Source organism: Myxocyprinus asiaticus, chromosome 3, assembly GCF_019703515.2.
Source record: "Myxocyprinus asiaticus isolate MX2 ecotype Aquarium Trade chromosome 3, UBuf_Myxa_2, whole genome shotgun sequence".
Classification (NCBI taxonomy): domain Eukaryota; kingdom Metazoa; phylum Chordata; class Actinopteri; order Cypriniformes; family Catostomidae; genus Myxocyprinus; species Myxocyprinus asiaticus.
This window is the reverse complement of record NC_059346.1, coordinates 47,813,445-47,829,984: the sequence shown is the minus strand read 5'-3', so window position 1 is coordinate 47,829,984 and position 16,540 is coordinate 47,813,445. Positions and strand designations below refer to the sequence as shown.

The window sequence follows — 16,540 nt, the reverse complement described above, 5'->3', positions numbered from 1 at the left end:
TCAGCCGTTTAAGTTCAAGGTGGTCCACAGACCGGGGCGCAAATGGCTGTCACCGACTTCCTTTCCAGAAATGGGGGGGGAGTTGTAGGCAGGCCGGATGCCTCCCCGGCCTGAGTCGGGCAGTGGGGATATGTGGCAGCGGAGGCGTGGTCAAGCATCTCTCCGGAGAGAGTGAAAGCAGTAAGGGCGCTTACACCTGAGCTAAATTATGTCTAATACCTGTCTCCAATTTCAGTGAGCAAGGGAGGGCGGCTTAAAAGAGCCACACCGCCAGCAGTCGGAGAGAGAGACTGGCGCAAGAAAGGCCACGACGCTGCATTATATTGTATTATTAGTGTAATGAACTGGAAGTGTCTGAGTAAATGTTTGCCTGTGAAGCTGACGAGTGTGGAGATGTAAGCGTCAGGGTGCATTATTAAAACTTCTCGTCTCCTCCTTTCCACTAAAAAGTGTTACATACGCCTTCAGATCAAAAGATTTTTAAGATCACGTGAAACATTTCAGTCGTTTCAAAACTTTTGACCGGTAGTGTGTATATATATATACAGATAGATAGATAGATAGATAGAATAAAAAAATGTATGTTATACTACTCAGAGAGTTGTCCTAACTGAGATGACAAATAAAGTTCAGTTAGGAAACTGGCGTAGGTTGATAGGTCACCCCGGCACACCTTGCTACGTTAACCAATCAGAACCCCTTTTTTCCTCATCAAATTATATATAACCCACCTACGCATTGTAGTGGCTGGCTGCACAACGTTTCTCCCTCCACCTCCCCAGCACCACCCATCTATATCTGCTCTACGGGGGTGATTTTATGTTTGTTCAGTAGCAGCAGCACACTTCTCTGTTAGCAGCAGCAGCGCACGGGCTCCGTGCAACAGCAACAGCATATTTACTCATGTCAAGTAGCAACAGCAGCTGCATGAGTAGAGCAGATCCATCAGTCTTATCTGAAGTCGTTGCGTACGATGTCGTTGAATCTTGAGCAACTGCATAAAGGTAAACATTTGCCAAAAAATTTAAAAAATCACTGACATACTTTGAAATACATTGAGAATTCAGATACAAAATAATACCTCGCTATGTTTTTAAACAAGAAGCATACATTTCCAGCGCAGCTGACATCACATAATTTAACGGCATTTAGTGCTGATGTGTGAATGGTACTAGCAAAACAGAAAAAAGACGTTGCATGTGTGAATAGCACATGTGGTACATTTACCAGTAAAGGCAACTCAACGTTTTTCCTGTAATTTACCTGATTACCAGAGGTCACTCTCTTTTTGTCGATGGAGGCTGCTGTATGTGTAAACGGGCCTTAAGCTGGGGGTGGGACAAGCATCTCAAGAGTAGCATCTGTAATGTTTGTCTGCTACTATATCAGAGGAGGCTTTTATTTTGGCAGTGTGCTGTTACCCTTAACTGAACAAATACCACCAAGAAAATACCAGGCCTACTAATTTTATTTAAAAAGCTTGGAACCCTGAGAACCCTTCGTTCTGTGCGTACTGACCCTAACTCCATCTTTTCTTCTACTCATGCATCATAAGACTGTTTAAGGCTCACCTTACTGAGTCGTAGGTCTGAAGCGATGGTGCTGGACGATCTGGAGGTCTTCATACCAATATTGCTGGAGTAGGAGGTTTGGGAGGTGTTGGTAGACAGCTTTGCCCGCTCTGGGGCTCCCATCCTGGGCAGTGCCGCCTTGGCGGTGCCCCCTTTCAACATGGTTTTCACAGTTCTTGACTCTTGCTACTCAGTCTGTGGCCAAAACAGCAAGAGGAAGCAGAGGGTCAAAATCAGAATTCAGATTAGAGCAGGAAATACTTTAATCCCAATGGGATGGCAAAAGAAATGCTTGTCAAACATCAGTGTGCTTGTGATGAAGTGATACAGTAAGGGGCCGTTTCGACTGAACATGTTCTTGAGCTCAAAAAAAATAATAATTTAAAAATAGACAGCGCAACAAATAGAGTAGAACATACTGTAGTAACACAATTTTAAAAGTTGAAATTCATTTTAACTTAACACAGCATTTAAAAAACATGGCGCTAGACGAGCGCCATGACTGTACTACTGTAACACTCTGTTGGCTGGTCTCCCAGCTAGCAGGAATAATCCGCTGCAGATGGTCTAGAACGTGGCGGCGCGTCTGATCTTCAAAAAACTAAAGAGGGCTCACATCACTCACCTCTTGATTTCACTCCACTGGCTACCTGTAGCTGCCTGTATCAAATTCAGGGCTTTGACTCGCCTGGTGGACCCATCACAAAGAGGCACAAAGTCCATTTCACGATCATTCACATTCTCTGTTCCTCTGTGGTGGAATGAGCTTCCAACCTCAACACGACCTGCTGAAACCATCTCAACATTCAAGAACCAGCTGAAAACGCATCTGTGTCATGAGCAATTAACCAATCCACACTTACTTTTTAATTATTAAAAAAATTAAATTCCTTGTCTGCCTCTTTCTTCTGCACTCACTTCTATGCTTCTCCATCTAGAACTTTGCAGTGCGATGCTGCAGATATTGTTGACTTTTGCTCCTCATTTGTAAATAGCTTTAGATAAAAGCATCTGCTAAATTACTAAATGTAAAAAACAGCGAGATCCGGCACAACAGGCAATGACGTCCATCTAGCGTAAACTGTATTTACATAGAAAACCAATCATTGCAGATGGACTCAAAACATATTTGGTGTGAACGCCCCCTGACAGTTTCATTGTAACTAGGCCTGCACAGAATCTGCACCTGCAGAATTCCAGACAAAACTATACAGATTTCTGCATAAAAAAAGCCCTTAATTAAGTTCTCCAAATCCCTAGTCCCTTACATGTTTGTTTAATATACAGTGTATTTGTGCAAATTTGCTTATAATGGGTTAAACTAACAATAAGAGTATCTATTTTTGCTAGAGGTCTGCTACCTGACTCCAGACGAGATTCAATCAACTATTCAGTTTCGGGCCTAGGTTCTGGCTAGTTTTTCATGTAGAAACACTCAAGTCGGTCCAGGTTCAGGCTAAATGCCTGTACAGACCTCTTTCTGCACTTTCTACTTTCATCTCTGTTAAGACATTTAACCATATTTAAATCCATTCTGCAGATTTTCCCCAAAAAATCCATTCAGAAAAAGTAAAAAGTGCACAGATTTAATTTGGGGCAACTGAAGAATACACTGTAAAAAGAAACTGAGCTCTGTACTATAAGAAGCATGTTTCTGTGAGACCTATTTTTACACTAAAATGCTTAAGGTTCATTTTTCTTTGCAGATCCTTAACGTTTCAGATCTTCTAAGAAATCTTCTAAGAACTGCCTTCGAGGAACATGGATGATCATTTGAGAGATACAAAATTAATACTAGTGAAAGTGGGGCAATTTAGAGGGAGAGAGAGAAAAAAGAGAGAAACAAAGGAAATAGAGAAAGACATTAAGGTAAAATAAATCAGATTCCTGGACTAAGCACATCCTTTTAGTAAGTGATCTAGTAAACAAAGACCTCTAAGGGACCAGGGACCCAACACTCAATGCAAGAGTGCAGGTCTCACCCTAGAAGATCTTTCAGTCATAGCCTCTCTAAATATTAATGCACACAGACTGAGTGACTTACAGGACATATTAGTGAACAAAGCAGACGTAATATGAGAGGAGTGGACAGGTGGCCATTGACTGAACGAGGCGTAAGTGCTCTTCAGAACAGAGAGGGGAAGAACTAATGTGTTCTGCAGCCAGCTGTATGTATACCCTTGTGGGCTGGTCACACTGATTTGAAAGATGGTGGGGAGTAAAGGTACACAGACCCAACCATTAACAACATCTCAAGGGATGTCGAATGCTAAGTATATGAAAAGCAGACATGCACCAGGGAGAAAAATTGGCTTTGTTCACGAATCCATCTTCTTCCTGCACTTCTCTCTAACTTGCTTCCTCTCTGTCTTTCCATTCATAGAATAATAAATGTACTACTAATATCAAAATATGAAGTATTAAACTATTCTTTTGACTTCTGGGAATTATTATGTGCTCTGCAGAATGAATGCTGTTACTATGGTGACCTATGGCTAACAACATTGTCGTCTAAGAGCAAGTCTTTGAGAAGGCACTCAATTATTTCTATTCGACCAAAATGCAAAATCATAACGAGCTAAGAAAAGAAGACTAAAACTCGTTTTTCCTTTCGAAGTATCTCCTTGGGTACTGTGTGGTACAGTGCAAGGGTTCCCTATCTGTCACTCACTCGACGTTGGTGTCGATGTAGTGACACTAGGGGTCACTCTTGGGAGCCCGAGACACCTCTGGTCTTTGATAAAAGGCCAATGAAAATTGGCGAGTGGTATTTGCATGCCATTCCCCCGAAAATACGGGTATAAAAGGAGCTGGTATGCAACCACTCATTCAGATTTTCTCTTCGGAGCCGAACGGTCATGCTCACTGAGCTGAATACTACTGTTCATTCACCTCTGCTGGATCTGACGGCGCATTTCAGCGGCTTCTCCCTCCTCTGCACTGGTGCACTGCAGAGAATGCCCCTGGGCGCTTCGGCAGAAAAACTAGAGAGTATATTTTCTGAAAGAGCATTTTTCCCCTCTAAAAGAGTATATATTTCTCTAAAAGAGCGCACACACGGAACATCTTTTTAAAGACGCGTCTTTTTAAAGATGCTTTTCCGATTGTGTGTTATTCCTGGTTGTGCTCGTTATCTCTCGCCTTCTAACGGTCACGATCACTGTCTTTCGTGTCTGGGCACTGCTCACGAGGAGACAGCGTTCGTGGATGGTCATGTTCTCATTGCGAGAATATGTCCATGGCAACGTTGTGGTCGCGGCTTGCCTTCGTAAGAAAGCGAGCCACCCCAGAGGCTCCCGCCTCGGTCCTTTTACCCACGGGTTTGAGGCCAGCGTGGCTAGCACTGGCGGCGATTTGGGGACCCCAATGGGACCGCCTCCACTGGGTATCCCCCCGCGGACCTCCCATTCCACAGCATGCTCGTCTGCCCCGATCGGGCTTCCGGGTGAGTCTGCCGGCTCGTCTCACGGCGAGTTCGACCTCTTATTCGGAGCCCGCGAAAGTGATGAGCTCTCGAGCGCAGCATCGGAGGGCGGGCTCGTCCAGTCGGAAGCCTCAGCTGGGCTCCTCCCTTCGGGGTCGATCGCCCAGTCACAGGCTGACGCGGAGATGACGACATGCTTTCCCGGGCAGCCGCGAGCGTCGGTTAGAGTGGATTTCACCGCTCTTCCCTGAACCCTCGCGGCTCGGTGATTGGTTCCTGGGCTCGCGCCGCTGCTCAAAGCCACACCCCGCCCCGTTCCTTTCTTCCCGGAAGTGCATGAAGAGCAGACAAGGTCGCGGGAGGCACTTTTTACTGCCCGGTCCCGATCTTTTCACTACCCTCGATGGTGGGGCGGCCAAGGGTTATTCGGCAATCCCCCGGTGGATAAAGGTGCTCGCGGTGCACCTATGCCCACAGAGTGCCGCCACCTGGCGAGGGTGCCTAAAGCCCCCGTCCAAGGCCTGTAGGTTTACGTCGTCTCTGACGGCCAAGGCCTACGGTGCCGCTGGACAAGCTGCCTCCGCCCTGCACGCCATGGCTCTCCTGCAAGTCCGCCAAGGCGCTAAAGGAATTGCACGAGGGTAGTTCCGCCCCGGGATTGATGCAGGAACTGCGCTCGGTGACCGACCTCGCTCTCCGAGCGACGGAGGTCACGGCGCGGTCTCTCGGGCGGACGATGGCCACATTAGTGGTCCAGGAGCGCCACCTTTGGCTCAACCTGGTCGAGATGGGTGAGGCTGACAAGACACGATTCCTTGCTGCTCCCATTTCCCAGGCGGGCCTATTCGGCGACACCGTCGAGGACTTTGCCCAGCAGTTCTCGATGGTAGAGCAGTAGATGGATGCTTGCCGGCATATCCTGCCCCGGCGTGGCTCAAGATCCCGTACCCCATCTACTCATCGCCAAGGGCGTCCCCCTGCGGTGACTGCACCGGCTCCGCCGCAGCCCGCCCCTTCGGCCTGGCCCCGACGTGGAGCCCACCGTAAGAAGTAGACGCCACCCGTCTCGCAGCTGCCCAGAACCCGTGAAAGGCTTCAAAGCGCCCTTGAGACGGGCGACCCAGGGACAACGAAACCCGCTGCTCTGGAGCTGGTAAGCAGATCTTCATCTTTTTGTTACCTTTTGCATTTAATTGCGCTGCATGCCCAAGTGGCTGCAGTACTCAAGAGCTCAGCAAGAGTGGTTTCCTTGTTCCCTGGGTCACGTATCCGGTGTGTACGGCCGGCATCACGACCACCGTCCACCACTCCATTTGGCAGGTTGGCGCTCCAGCGGCGGTCTCCCGCCCTGAGCGCCCAGCTGTGGCACAAATCCACCCCCGATGTGACAGTCTCCATGGGTCACGAGGACAGGCCTCTTCCTCCCCCGTTCCAGGCTGTTCCAGGGGTGGTCACAAGGAGCCAGGTAAGTGCTTCGATGTCCTCGGAGTCAGCACGGCCACGACGTGGTGTGGCACCTCGAGCTCCACCCCGACGCGAGGCCCCACCTGCCGGTACATCCGATGACGTTGTCCCTTTGGTCCCCCTTGCGCGGAACTTGGATGCATGGCTTGCGCCTTCCAGTCCTTTACGAGGGCTGGTCCGGACCGTCCGACTCGGCTGCGTGATTCACTTCGCCGGGCATCCGCCCAGGTTCAGCGGTGTCCACTTCACCTTGGTGAAAGACAAAAACGCTGCTACCTTGCGCGGAGATCGCTACCCTCCTACGGAAGGACGCGATAGAACCTGTCCCTCCAGCCGAGATGAAGAAAGGGTTTTACAGCCCCTACTTCATTGTACCGAAAAAAGGCGGTGGGTTGCGGCCAATCTTGGACCTGCGAGTACTGAACCGGGCTTTACACAGACTCCTGTTCAAGATGCTGACGCAAAGACGCATTCTAGCGAGCGTCCGGCATCAAGATTGGTTCGCGGCGGTAGACCCGAAGGATGCGTACATTCACGTCTCGATCCTTCCTCAACACAGACCCTTCCTGCGGTTCGCGTTCGAGGGTCAGGCGTATCAGTACAAGTCCTCCCTTTCGGCCTGTCCCTGTCTCCTTGTGTCTTTACGAAGATCGCAGAGGCTGCCCTTGCCCCGTTAAGGGAGGTGGGCATTCGCATTCTCAACTATCTCGACGACTGGCTAATCTTAGCTCACTCTCGAGACGTGTTATGCGCACACAGGGACGGGCATGGCGCCACGGGACACACCGCGTGGCCATTAAGTCGGTCTGTCACCATCTTTTCAGCCCTTGGACCGACCTCTCGTTTCTACGAGCAGGTGTTCCCCTAGAACTTGTCTCCAGGCCCGTCGTGGTCATGACAGACGCCTCCAAAACGGGCTGGGGTGCTGTTGGCAACGGGCACGCAGCCGCCGGCCTCTGGACGGGTCCGCGGCTGCGTTGGCACATCAACTGCCTCGAGTTACTGGCAATTCTGCTCGCCCTGCGGAGGTTCCGGCCGTTGATCCAGGGCAAGCACGTGCTAGTTCAGACAGACAGCACGGCAGCGGTAGCATATGTCAACCGCCAAGGCGGTCTGCGCTCCCGCTGTATGTCACAACTCGCCCGCCGTCTCCTCCAACGGAGTCAGCAGCACCTCAAGTCGCTGCAAGCCACTCACATCCCGGGCAACCTCAACACTTCGGCAGACGCACCGTCACAACAGGTTACCCTCAAGGGAGAGTGGAGACTCCACCTTCAGGTGGTCCAGCTGATTTGGAGTCGATTCGACAGGCACAGGTGCACCTGTTCGCCTCCCAAGAATCCTCCCCACTGCCCGCTCTGGTACGCCCTGACCAAGGCCTTCCTCGGCATAGACACGCTGGCACACAGCTGGTCCCCTGGCATTCACAAATATGCGTTTTCCCCCAGTGAGCCTGCTTGCACAGACCCTGTGCAAGGTCAGGGAGGACGAGGAGAAGGTCGTCCTGGTAAGCACCCTACTGGCCCGCCCAGACGTGGTGCTCGGACTTCACGCTCCTCGCGACAGCTCCCCCCGGGCAAATTCCCCTGAGGAAGGACCTTCTTTCTCAGGGAAGGGGCACCATCCGGCACCCACGCCCAGACCTCTGGAATCTCCATGTCTGGCCCCTGGACGGGACACAGAAGACCTAAGCTGTCTCCCACCTGCAATGGTAGTCGACGGTAAGTCCTTAGGGAAGCATGATCTGATCATCAGGTTCCTAAGAGGTGCCAGGAGGCTGAATCCCTCCAGGCCGCGCCTCGTTCCCTCATCGGACCTCTGTAGTTTTTCAGGGTCTACAGAGAGCCCCCTTTTGAGCTTTGCAGTCAGCCGAGCTTAAGGCACTCTCCTTGAAGACTGCCCTCCTGACTGCGCTCACTTCCATCAAGAGGGTAGGTGACCTGCAAGCGTTCTCTGTCAGCGAAACGTGCCTGGAGTTCGGTCCGGGCTATTCTCACGTGATCCTGAGACCCCGACCGGGCTATGTGCCCAAGGTTCCCACCACTCCTTTTAGGGACCGGGTGGTGAACCTGCAAGTGCTGCCCCATGAGGAGGCAGACCCAGCCCTGTCGTTGTTGTGTCCGGTGCGCGCTTTACGCATCTATTTGGATCGCACGCAGAGCTTTAGAGTCTCTGAGCAGCTCTTTGTCTGCTTTGGTGCACAGCGGAAAGGAAGCACTGTCTCCAAGCAGAGGATCGCCCACTGGCTCATTGACGCCATAACTATGGCATATCTCGCCCAAAACATGCCGCCCCCGGTAGGGCTACGAGCCCATTCTACCCATGGTGTAGCGGCTTCTTGGGTCCTGGCCAGAGGTGCCTCTCTAACAGACATTTACAGAGCAGTGGGCTGGGCAACACCCAACACCTTTGCAAGGTTCTACAACCTCCGGGTGGAACCGGTTTCATCCCAGGTAGTGGCACGCAACACAAGCGGATAAGCCCGGGATAGCCGGCTGGGTGTATTGCTTGCACATAGCACCTTCCACCTCCTTTTGAGCTGAAGATGTGCGCTGTTAATTCCCAGTAGTGTTCACAAAAGTTGTTCCCTGGTTGACTTCCTCCGAGCCCTGTGGCAGTCGAGTTTTCGGAGAGACTTGCTGCCGGCCCAGTACACGCGCTAACTAAGAGCCCAGTTCTGGGGTAGGTGCTCCGCATGTGGCGGTTCTCTGTAAGGCTAACCCCATGCGATCTATATCTTCCGCTAATTAATTTCCCTGCTGGCAAACTGCGTCTTCCTTGGGCAGAGCCCCTCTGCCCCAGTCTCCATGTTGTAGTAACTCCTCCCCCATTGGGCAGGATCTACCTTGAAGGCTCTCCACATGGTTGGAAAGACCATGTGATGTATTCTTCCACTTAAATATCCCCCCCTCTCTTGGGGTGAGGTGTGGTCTCCGCGGTGTCCTCCCCTTGGGAGGGACACCCCCCGACTAGACCTGGCGGCCCAATCGGATAATCCCCCTTCTCTTTTAGGGAGTGGAAAAAGAGAAGGGGAAAGAGGCCACGACTGGGTTAAGCCTGTCTCTATCTCTGGGTAGTCGACTTGTCCCCAAAAAGGGCCGTTCGACACTCATAACTGTGTTGGGGGAGGTTACGTGTCGACGAGGCACACAGCAAGTCTGCCCACCACACACCGCCAGTTCACGTAACACAGTTCAGCCTTGTGGCGTTTTGTATAGGGACCCCTAGTGTCACTACATCGACACCAACGTCAAGTGAGTGACAGATAGGGAACGTCATGGTTACTGGTGTAACCTCCGTTCCCTGATGGAGGGAACGAGACGTTGGTCCCTCCTGCCACAACGCTGAACTACCCGCTGAAATGGCTGGACCTTATCGGCTCCTCAGCGTAAAACCTGAATGAGTGGTTGCATACCAGCTCCTTTTATACCTGTATGTTCGGGGGAGTGGCATGCAAATACCACTCGCCAATTTTCATTGGCCTTTTATCAAAGACCAGAGGTGTCTCGGGCTCCCAAGAGTGACCCCTATGTCCCTCCATCAGGGAACGGAGGTTACACCAGTAACCATGACGTTTTGTGCTATGATAAATAGGCTGTAACCAAGGTACACTATTCCTTTATGTTGTTGTTGTTTTTACTGATGTGCCTATGGAAGTTCAACACTAGTTGCACAAAGCAAGAAAAAAGTTAAATGAAGATGAATGAAAAACAAGCGAGTAAACAACCAGTTTTTAATCACAATACACTCAACATAAAGATTCACAATATTAGAGTATTGTGAACCAGATATCCCACATTTCAGTACATTTTGGATCTAGGCTAATAGGAGAGACCTCTGAACATACATTTCAAACACAGGCACACATACTGCTGCTGGTAAGAAGACTGTGAAATGTATGTTGTTGGGTGTAATGAGAGGAAGCCTGTAAATGCTTATCTGATTACAACACAGTGTGCATACTGTTTGAAGAATGGTGATATGATGGAGGGGTCCAACAGTGCCCTCTGAAGATCAAACAGCAACCAGAATGAGTACAGTATACATTCACAGGTGTACATGTATATACAACACTATGGAGTGTTACAACACTATTAATTCAGAGAAAAAAAAACAAAACTCCTACTCAATTTTCTGAAACTCTTCAGCATTGAATAAAAGATATATGAACTATTTACAAATGTAATTACTAATAAAATTATCCTTAGAGTAAATTTTCCTTGAAAAAAAAAGTAGTTTTATAAAGAATAAGCATCTAGATTTCACTTGGGTCTTTTTTGCCCACATATGCATTTAAGAGGCATGAAGTTACATATGCATTCTCAGGTTAAACAAAACTTTATTGCAAGTCTCACAGCTATTTCTTTAGGTCTAAATGGTGCCGTTGCATTAGTTACGGCTTGCATACTTGCATCTCTTTGTATTGCAACATAAATCTCAGCTTTAGAAAAAAACTCTCAGTATTAGGGACTCAAGCGAATTCAAAGTTCATCCTCACTATTAAAACCAACAACTGGAACAGCAGTTTGTAGTACAGGAGAGGCTAGCACGTTTCGCTCTAATAGCCTGCAAGCAGACTGTGACCGTGATGCTGGCACAGAACACTTACAGTTACGTATGTGAAGAAGATAACCTTCAGTTTGTCTATGAAAAACTGTGTTTTTGTAACTTTAAACCCTAACCCAAACCCCATCCCTATACCTAAACATAAAGTGACACCTTACCCAAAGCGTAAACATAACCATGATATTAATGTTAAAAAAACCTAGTGTGTAATAACGAAAGAAAGTGACACTTTCGGATCCTGAGCACGTGTTCGTTAAGTGTATATGACTGTTTAATGTATAAGTTCTACGTTTTTGCACGAATTAAGACATGCGAATTGGTACAAATTCGCTGCCTTGTAGTATTGTGATGAATTGTCTATGTTGGAAATGTTGGAAATGCACCAGCCCAAAAATGAGGAGGGAAATCTTAAGCCACTAAGAGCAGGCATTTAAAAATGGATTTGTAATAAAAGACCATACAAATATATTCCACTGATATTTAGGAGGAAAAAAGATTTCTTAGACAGAATGTCTAATGTTGGTAGTAATAAACTGTGCAGACTGCTCTAACAAGTCTCTTACAATTAAAGGATAATATTATCTAGACTATTTACTATGTAAAATTAACATCCTTTCCATATATTCCATGACATCTAACATTCAAAATAGATAGGCAAGGCAAAAAAAATAAAATCTAGATTTTTTTCAAACTTAAAAAACGATTCATGATTCATGTCAATATTTAAACTTTTAAATGTACTCAACTAAAAAAGTAAATTCAGCATGATTTAAATTACATGTTCTTTATTTGAATGCAAGGCAAGCTGGTTAGAGAAATCAGATTCATTATAGAGAACAAAGGCATGCAAGAAAAATGCAAAAAAAAAAAAAAAATCAAAGTGCACCACACAGGAAGTTGTCAACATAGTGTAAATGTAAGACGAATTAAAATCTAATTTATTTAATATAACCCAGAAATATTAGTTAAAAATAAGAAAACTGCAAAATACTTCTTAGCCAATGTAGGTATTCATTTTTATCTTAATTTTATAATAAATATCTAGAAATTATCTAAAATGTATCTAGAAAGTACTCATTACTAGTATATCAAACTATTTGTATGCATAATCCTAAACCCCTGCAGATAGAGTCGAGACATCAGAAAAAATTCATTTTAGACCAGTTTTTCCAGTTTAGATCGAGAAATAAACTTGTGTTACGGATGTGAAAAAATGGACATGGAAAAAGGAAAAAACAAAATGCTGTGAAACCTGCAGACTTTGACCACTGAGAGATTGGTATTGTATCCATTAAGACTGCACGACTGATTGAATAAGACTGAAATTGCAATTTGACCTTGCGTGAAACATCAAAAGGCTGCGTTTTAAAAATTGACGACCTGCATTCACCACTTCAGTCAGCGTTGTGTGAGCATGCTGCGCCCTCTAGTGGATATGTGCAGTGCACGCTGAGCAGCGCAGCAATATGAAATGATTAATATTACAGTTTTGTCAAAATGATTGATTCCCGAATGTTGGCTATAGGTACAGAACACTTGAAACGCATCACAGAATGAAGCAATCATTAGCGATCCATCTGAATTTTCATGGTAAAAGAAGGAGCGGTAGATGCTTATTCTCCCATTTATAGCCTATCCATATGCTTTGATATGAAGCCCCTAACTTTCACGTAACTAACACTTTATTAAAGGTATTTAAAGAAAAGAAAGGAGACCCATTTTGTTCATCAACATGTGCACAACGCTAAGGCCAGTTATTGTCAAATAAAGCCAGTGTATACATGCATGATGGGCAAAGTCAAGCTACAGTCACACTGTACAATCGCACTGCAAATATTACAAGATTTTATATTAGTCTCCATGTTGTTAGCCTTTGTTACGTTGCACAAACACACATGCAGCTGATCGGATTGGGGGCAGCATCAAGCCAAACACTATGAATATTTTTCTTATTCAGCCTTTGGTGGATTAACAACATATCTAACTACAGCATTTGCTAATATTTTTAAGTGAAACCTTGATTTAAAAAAAATAAACAAAATAAAAAATACAATGTGCAGCTTCAATCTGATTCATTCTGTTTGGAATATATAATAATAAAATATTAATATAATATATTTATGCTCCACACATCATTTTTGGCGAATAGTACAAAAACTGCAGCCTCTGTGGTCTGAGGCACAGCTATATTGGTAAATGGGTCACCGTGGCATCCTGGTCTAGACCACTATTCCGGGAATTTGTTTAACAGATGGACTAAATAACATGAACATCTTACCATATCCTCAACCATGGGCTTATTTTTTCATTTAATTACATAATTTTTTTACAAAGAATGAAGTAATTTATGATGTGGCTTTGTTTGTTCTTAAAAAGACAGGCATTAAAAAATGGTAGCATTATGATTTTAGTGTTTGACACTTTCCTCATGATCTGTGACTGATGCAGACAGATGCATACCTGGGCATTCCATTAAAAGAACGATTCTTAGATGCTAACTACCCTTTTTTCCTTGTTTGGTAAAGATGGAAACAGTAATTGATTAACTACATAACTTAAAAGGTACAAGCAGTGAAACTGACAATCGCTATTATTGAGCAAGTCAATAACAAGTGATCATTCTAGACATCTCCATTCTTTTTACAGTCAACATTATTGAAATCGCATTTTGAGGGGTAATAATATGAAATGTGTGCTCATGGTAGAGAAGCAGACAGCAGTCAGTAATGACAGCAGTGAAAAATTAGGTAAGCAACTGCCACATAAAATCACATGATTTAATTCAGGCCAGGTCAAAGAATTAGCCCTAACAGAGTGCAACAGTGCCCTCCAACTTTTTCAGCCATCTGGGTTCTGGGAGTATTTTCCCCATTCATTTCTTCCATAGACTTTTAATAAAATCTTTCCTAAAAGAGCTGTGAGCCATGAACCAAACCAACCAGCTCCAATGTGAATCACAACATCACAAACTTTGCTTTGGGGCAAAAAAGTATTTGAAAATCAGGCAAAAAGACAAAGGTACAAGGCTGTGTACTTACTGTCTTTCATGAGGGCACATACTACATTCCCATGAAGCATTGCAAAATATTTCATTGAATAAAAAACAATGAGAATATACTGTATAAAACTAGGTTGATTATATTATATTTTAGATTTAGATTTTAGATTGTTGATATAAGTATAGAAACAATATATTTTATGTATATTTTACATTTACTGCAAAATATTCCAATATGTACAAACAGGTAAGTAGTTTAAGGGTGAAGGAAGACCGAATCAATTACGTCATTCACAGTGCATCATGAGAGTGGGCAGTCGGTCCAAGGCACGTTTAGCGGGTTTCATTGGCCTCAGTTCTGATTGGTGGATCTTTCTCTGCTGTATCATGGGTAATGTAGTTGTTTACCATGAATTCTGCTATCAAACACGATTTTTAAACAATGAAGTTGAAATAAAGCAGACTGATCGCTTCAATGGAAGCATATACCATCGATAAACAACCTTGGAGCTCATAGTAGGTCTGTCTTTAAAGGTTTATAAGTTAGCATTGAAAATCAATTTTGTTGGGGGGGTAGCTCAATAAGTATTGATGCTGACTACCACCCCTGGAGTCGCGAGTTCGAATCCAGGGCGTGCTGAGTGTCTCCAGCCAGGTCTCCTCAGCAACCAAAATGGCCCGGTTGCTAGGGAGGGTAGAGTCACATGGGGTAACCTCCTCGTGGTTGCTATAATGTGTGGTTCTCGCTCTCAGTGGGGTGCGTGGTGAGTTGTGTGTGGATGCCACGGAGAATAGCATGAAGCCTCCACACCGCGGTAATGCGCTCAACAAGCCACGTGATAAGATGCGTGGACTGATGGTCTCAGACGCGGAGGCAACTGAGATTCGTCCTCCGCCACCCGGATTGAGGCAAGTCATTACGCCACTAAAAGGACTTAGAGCGCATTGGGAATTGGGCATTCCAAACTGGGGAGAAAAGTGAAGAAAAATCACACAAAAAAAGAAAAGAAAAAAAAGAAAATCAATTCATCTATGGAAGAAATTAATGGGATTTTTACCTCGGAACCAGACTGTTATGCTCTATTATTGTGAGTCTCTAAAAAGCAGGGAAAAGACACTGTTAGGAAGAACATCTTCCTGAACAGCATGCTAAATGTAATTTTAGGGTTAGTCAAACAGTGTTTTTCTAATCACAGATTAATTTCTCGTCCTTACAATGTGCGAATGATGCAGTGTAACCGACTTCCTGTTACTGAGCTACTAAGGAAGAGAGAGAGGAAGCTCGTAATGACTCAAGGGTTCTCAGTTTCAGCTGTTAACGATGTGTGGACTCAAAACAGCTATATTTAAATGATTGCTTTTGTACTGGCTACTGCTAGTTATACAAGACTACATGGTCTTTCCTTTTCCATAGAAATGTAAAATAGAAAAACAGACAAGAATATGACTTTATGCCTAAACAATAATAATGAGGGTGAGGCAGACACAAATTCATGACTTCTGGTTTGAGATTCAGCTTGTTCTCTGTTATGTGTATCACAGTGCTGTTTCATAAACCCTGCATGTTATTGCTGATAGAATGGTCATGTTTAAGGCAGAGATGTTTAAAGAGGATGTAGAAGCTAAATATCAGACGGCTTCATCACATCCTCTCCCTGTTCTGACCTCAGCTTCTTAAAATAACCAACAGCACTGCAACAAATGGGGACGTGAAAAAGTGCCACAAAACAGCCAGCTTAGTTCTTCAAATGCAACACGTGAAGACATGAAACTAAAGACAGGGAACTTGAGGTATCCTGCATAAAATGAAAGCTTTTTGTGTACGTAATTGGTCTCCACTCTCACACATAAATGCACACACAAATTCCTGTTATGGCACCAGTAGCTACTTCAGTGTTTTCAGTGAAAGAAAGACATTTACAGGGAGTAGGTGAATGAGGGGGAAAAGAAGAGAAACAAGAGAGAGAAGAGATCTAAAGACATAGATATAATGGAAATGTCAAGAACACTACAGTACAAATTCTTGTAAAAGAGATAAATCTTCCTGCAACCACTTTTAGCGTTTTCAAACAGAGCAGAGACAGACCTGGAAAAAGAGACAGCAGGGCATGAGCCACACTGGAGCAGCATTTACTTACAGACTGAAATATATTAACAGTGTGTTCACAAGGGTATCCACCATTCCCAGAGTCCCAGCTAAATCGTTGTAATCAGCTTTGAGCGATCCATCTATGAGTCCATTGTTTGACCCAATATGCAACGGGCTGCTGTCTGGACCTACAGTCACTGTGTTATTCTGGGACCTGCTCCTGAAAAAAGCTCTTTTATAGGGGTGGGCGCATTGATTGGATGTAGATCACAACTGGACACTTTCCATTCTGTGATCTGTAATCAGTCAACACAATAAATCTGAATTCAACTAAAGTGATATTACAAGAGCAAATCAGCCGATACAAGCTAGGTATTTTTGACCTAAATTACTCAATTACTCCATTCATTTTCATATAGAATAAGCAC

General features: G+C 45.4%; 1 protein-coding gene across 2 annotated transcripts in view; it reads right to left on the bottom strand.

Annotated features, from left to right (window-relative positions):
• specc1 (sperm antigen with calponin homology and coiled-coil domains 1) overlaps positions 1 to 16,540 on the bottom strand; it is a 208,956-nt gene that overhangs the window by 170,198 nt on the left and 22,218 nt on the right. For both annotated transcript variants that reach the window (XM_051664237.1, XM_051664249.1), the window contains one exon: positions 1,572 to 1,766. In XM_051664237.1, the coding sequence (XP_051520197.1) occupies positions 1,572 to 1,733 (162 nt within the window). In that variant the 5' untranslated portion in view covers positions 1,734 to 1,766. The remainder of the gene's footprint in view (positions 1 to 1,571; positions 1,767 to 16,540) is intronic.